This window comes from Oxyura jamaicensis, chromosome Z (assembly GCF_011077185.1).
Source record: "Oxyura jamaicensis isolate SHBP4307 breed ruddy duck chromosome Z, BPBGC_Ojam_1.0, whole genome shotgun sequence".
Lineage (NCBI taxonomy): Eukaryota > Metazoa > Chordata > Aves > Anseriformes > Anatidae > Oxyura > Oxyura jamaicensis.
The window spans coordinates 24,105,743-24,110,986 of NC_048926.1; the positions used below are offsets into that span (position 1 = coordinate 24,105,743).

The 5,244-nt window shown below is 45.0% G+C and overlaps 1 protein-coding gene across 2 annotated transcripts in view; it reads left to right on the forward strand.

Annotated features, from left to right (window-relative positions):
* Window positions 1-4,995, forward strand: part of MRPS36 (mitochondrial ribosomal protein S36) — a 10,162-nt gene extending 5,167 nt beyond the window's left edge. Inside the window, exons 2-4 of one of the 2 annotated variants that reach the window (XM_035310760.1) lie at window positions 171-234; window positions 3,346-3,569; window positions 4,745-4,995. In XM_035310760.1, coding sequence (XP_035166651.1) covers window positions 171-234; window positions 3,346-3,569; window positions 4,745-4,762 — 306 coding nt within the window. In that variant the 3' untranslated portion in view covers window positions 4,763-4,995. The remainder of the gene's footprint in view (window positions 1-170; window positions 235-3,345; window positions 3,570-4,744) is intronic. The other variant, XM_035310761.1, reaches the window with a different exon arrangement.
* The last annotated feature ends 249 nt before the right edge of the window (window positions 4,996-5,244 follow it).

A 5,244-nucleotide genomic window follows, 5' to 3' on the forward strand; every position in this document is an offset into this window, starting at 1 on the left:
GGCGGGGCGGGCACGGCCGCCAGCGGGCATCGCCGTCTGCTCGGGCCGACCCCCGGGGTTCTGCGCCGTGTGTCAGGCCGTGTGCGGGCACCGCTGGTACCGCGGGGTCAGCATCCCCTCAGAGCGCGTCCAGTGCTCCTCACGCCTCCCGCTGCCTTGTCGCCTCGTAGGTGGTCAAGCCGCATACTCCGCTGATCAAGTTCCCGGACAGGACAAGCGGTCCCAGGCCTAAAAGTAAGTGTTTTACCCCTCCGTCTGGAGAAACAGCCCGTGCCAGGGTTCCTTCTGTTAACCGCCTTACGCAGCAGCACGCTTCTGCTTTCACTCGGTGACCCACCTGATGTGGGGCAAGGGTTCTGAAGCAGAGCTGTTTCGGTTTAAAGGTAACTCCTGAGTCAGCCCTGCCAGGCTCTGTACGACTGCAGGAGTACATATAACGCACGCATGGCTATTGCTTGGCCGAGCCGGGTTCCCGAAGATTTACACTGCTTGCACACAAAGTCCCATTCCTGCAAATGCTAATAATCTCCTGAGGTGATCGCGCCAAAATCACTGGGGAGAAGGTTTAGCCATTCGGTGACATTTGCAGAAATGATGTTGAATTTGCCTCATCTGTTCCTTTTGTAATTGGAGCGTACAACATTTGTCGTATTTAAAACCTCAATTGTAGGTGGCAGAGCCATTCCGCTTTATGTTTTAAGTGTTTCCTAGTGTTGTTAATTAATGCTGAGAAAAAAATATGTATTTTCATGCCCATCTTTGACATCGATTTTTATACCTATGGCTTTGTTGATGTTTATAGAATCCTTGGTATTGTTACATTTAGACATCAAAGTTACATAAGCTGTGTGATGTTTTTCTTATGAGTCAATAAAGCGTTTGAAACTAAAATAGCAGATGCCTTATGAAGCTGCTACGTTGTTCTCATTTGTTTAGAAATGATGGCTGTTCTCACTTTTTTTAGTTTGTTACCTCTGATGTCTTTTTTTCTACTACTTGTGTCAAAATTTCTCAGCACCAGACTTATCTCCTTGAATCAAATGGTTAATTTAGACATCTGGAGATTCTTCTTTTTATTTTTTTCCCACTATTCAAATGTTTATGATGGCGAAACACATATGGATTTTAAATTTCAGAGAGTGTTACCTTCAGACTTTACACACGTAATCCTGTAACACCATCTGAAGGGTGACTGTTCAGTGAGGAATGGTTGGAGCACCTTAACACATCAGTAACTGCACCATGTATTTGCCAGAGCACTCTAACACCAGAGATGTACCTGTAAGTTTCATTTATCCACTGACATTTCAAAGTATCTACAGCGTACATCAATGCCACTTCTGATGTATCCGGGAAGTCCTCAGGAACCTTATCTGAGGATAACTTTGCCAGAACTCTGTATGCTGTACGCAGTTTAGCCAGCTGTACCATCTCTCATGCCAGTGAATTGTGCTCTTAAAAAAAAATGTGTTATGTACCGCTTTATCTCTGCCCCAGAAGAACTTTGTCACGGTAGCTTTTGAGTCCACTAGACCTTTCTACCAGAACCGTGTTCTGTCACCTTGATAGCAAATTGCAGTCTGCCTCTCTTTGCTTGAAGGTTGTGGCAGTGACTGCGTTCAGCGCACCAGGCTGCTGCTCGCGCATGGCCACACGGAGCTCTGCAGATCAAGGATATACTTTTAGAGCCATGGGTGCTGGAAAGGCCAGCCAAATTCTTTTATGGTATTACTATTGCAACATGTTGTCAAACAGGGCAGGGAAAACTATAGGAGAGACTGTATCTGTGCCAAAGCAATTGCAGTGTTAGGTCTAGTACTTCTGAGTCCCAATTTCTTGTGTTTTTAATTGGCCAGTGCTTCTGTTCCAACTACGAATCAAAATTGTATGGTAGAGGAAGCTCTCAGGTAAATCTCTAAACATTTTTGTGGCATATAAAAAAACTTGCAGAAGCTATTTCTCATAAGGAGTTTTCTTTCTTGAAACAAAAATACTTTATAGGCATTACTGGCCAGAATTATTTATCAGCTCTGTGTTGTCAGAAACAGCTCTTTCTTCTGTTTTCGTCTTCTGTTCCTTTTGCTTCCTGATCTTAAATTTTAGAATTTCATCTCACGGCATGCCTCGTGTTCAGATTATGTTCCTTTTGATAAGCTCTCTTCCTCCTTGCTATGTTTGGGACCTTCCTTGCCAAACCACCTGATCAATTTGCAGCTTTCAGTCTTCTGACCGAGAACTTCTGAGTGTGCCCCTTCATGGTGTTTTTTACCAACAGTGGTTTGATGACTTTGCTGCAGCTGTTTGACATCCCTGTCCTGCCAATCAACTCAGGCTCACCATGGCTCCTCTCCTTTGTCACTACTGGTCTTGTTGGAGGCAGCGGGGAGAGAGGCAGGCAATGCCGTGGCTTTTTAACGCATCCAGGTCTGCTCAGTCTTGATGCTGCTTATTTTATAAATTCTTTAGTCCACCTGTCCCAGCTGGTTGAAGTTGCATTTATCTTGCTCATTTTCCAGGGACAGTGAGGACTTCCTTCGGGAGCAGTCTGCTTTACCAGGTTTTTTAAACAGGCTTGAGTGCTTCTGAAGGAAACATACTGCGATGAGACGCAGCCCTCCCTGCCGTGGTAACTACGTTTCCATTGTCAGATCCGCCATGGAGGGACAGACCTAAGGTCCAACAAGCAGACTTAGATAGCACTGCCTTTTTGTCGTCTGTTTTCCTATCCTCAAACTGAAGGCAGCTTCCCTAACATGAATTCCTTAAGCCTAACCCCTGGCCCTCTTCTCTGAAGTATTTCATGCAGTACTTGGTCTGCATTTCATTAACAGTTTGATCGCTGATGCCCAATAGTGCTGTTCATTCAGCATGATGTTAAAAATGGGTACAACACTGTGCATCGTGAGCTTCATCCTTCTGTAAGCCTCTCTCTCTTTTTCACCAGTCTGTCTTTACAGTTGCAGAAAACAGAAAGCGTCATCTCAGTGGACCTTAGTTATTCATCTTAGTTATCTTTCTGCATAACCCTCTCCACACACATATTTGTGGTTCTTCATGCCTTAAGGAAAGCTTCCCGGCAAAGGAAAGCCTTTGTTAGGATATATCTGTGAACATACATGAACATTTCTGCCATTCAAATATGCATTCTTTTCATTTCTGATTAAATGTGCCCTTGATACTGTGCTCTTGATACATTAAACAACAATTAGAAGAGGTTGTGAGAAGTGGAGTGTGTTAATTCTTTTAATGTTGGTTATAAGGAAGAGAGTTAATTGCCAATAACTAGTAACTTTTACTGGTTGCTCATCTAATTAATTTTACAGTCTTGTTATATTTCTGTAAATGGTTTTGCAATCTGGGTTTCAGTACAGGAATCTCTACAAGCAAGTGTGCCATCGCCCCATGCTTCAAAAGCGCAGGAGTCTGTCGGAGGCAGAGCACCAGCCTTTCAAAGTATTTCACCTGTTAGTAGGGTACAAGGTGCACCAGACACTTCGGAATTAGCGAGAACCTTCCCTCAGAAATACAGAAGGAAACTTATGTCAGATGAAGAGATTGAATATATTCAAGTAAGTTTCAATGACTGTATGTTCTCTGTTTACCCAGCATTTATCTTATTTGAAACTTTGGAGGACCTGTAGACATACGGTAGTACATTGCAGTCCTTGCTAAGTCTGTACTCAGAGCTTTCACAGCTTCGGTGCACAGTACCCAAACTACAAATTTGGTACACGGGGTACCCAGCTCTTCCTAATCAGCAACTCGTGGTGTCACGGAGAGATACAGACTTAGAACATGGAAAGCTACTGATAGGTACAGCCTACATTAACCATAGTCGCTACCTGTTCTGTAACAGCCGCTTCATTTTGAATATGTTGGTTGCAACCACTGGAGTCTATTCACGGACCGGCAGAAGCTATTGCCAGGTGACAGAAGTCCAAAATATTTTTCAAAGTTTTTTTTTATGAGTTATTTAATATTAAGTTAACTTTTGTATTTCAACCACTGAAGAACATTAAGAACATTTTCTTAAGTTTAATGTAAATATTTCCTGAAATATTTGCAGTTACAATATTATGTGGGAAAGGTAAGAGAGACGTACTTCCATAACAATTTTGAATTGTAAATACTGCTACTTAAAAGAGGAGAATTGAAGAATTAGAGAGAATGGTGTAAGTTTGAAATGAAAAGACACTTAGGTAGCTTTGTTAAATGATAAGGACACCTAAAGTGTAACCACATGAGTAGAGGAAATCAGTTTTTCTGCATGCACATGGGTAGGGCATCATAATTAGAAGATGGATTATTTTCCACAGTTACACACTTCACCTCCAGTGTATTTTTATAACTATGAGATACGTTGTAGAATAATTGTGTTGGCACATTAATGAACTTCTGATTTTTCACAAAGGTCATAATTGCTGACCTGGGCATTATTTTTTCTTTGCACTTTGGAGTTTGAGCAGTGGAAATAATCCTCAAACTTCTGTTCACCGTTGCTGTGTCTCTCAGACCTTTTGTAAAGCGAGTAAGAGTCAGGTTTCTTCAGATGGGGAGAGTTGCAGCCGTAGGTATGGGCTATTGCTCACTGAAAAGCAGTTGCTGATAGATGGTGGTGCTTTATTTCATGCCCATTCTTTTATAGATTGGAAATCAAGGTCTAAATAAAGCCTGAATAATAAGTTAAGACTAGAAATATTGTTTGTTGGGCTGTACGCTTAGCCTGTCCCCTTTTCTCTTGCAGCGTGGAGGTCCGGAGTAAGCGCGGAGGCCAAGTTTGTCCGCGCTGCTGGAGCACGGAGCGTTGTGCTCACCACGAGGGCGCTCCCTTAGCGTTACAAACGATCGCATCCTGGTAGCTCTAACAAAGCCCCGGAGCGAGGGGCGGGAGGGCAGGCAGGACACCGCTCACACATTTCAGTCGATGGCTAACTAGCAGCAGCGCCGCCGGCACACCATTAAAATATTTTTCTAATTAGCCATTCTACACAGCGACACGACGGCCTGCTTCTTTGCGGGACCCCTCCGGGGAACGCGAGGCGGGGCGGGAGCGGCGACGGCTGAGGGGGGCGGTGACGGTTGGGGGGGCGGTGACGGTTGGGGGCGGGGACCGGGGGGGGGGCGGGGACGGTTGGGGGGGCGGGGACAGTTGGGGGCGGGGACCGGCTGGGTCCCCGCGCGGCGCAGGCGCGGGCGGTGGCGCGAGGCGGCGGAGCAGGGGCGCGGGCACAGTTGCCAGGGGCG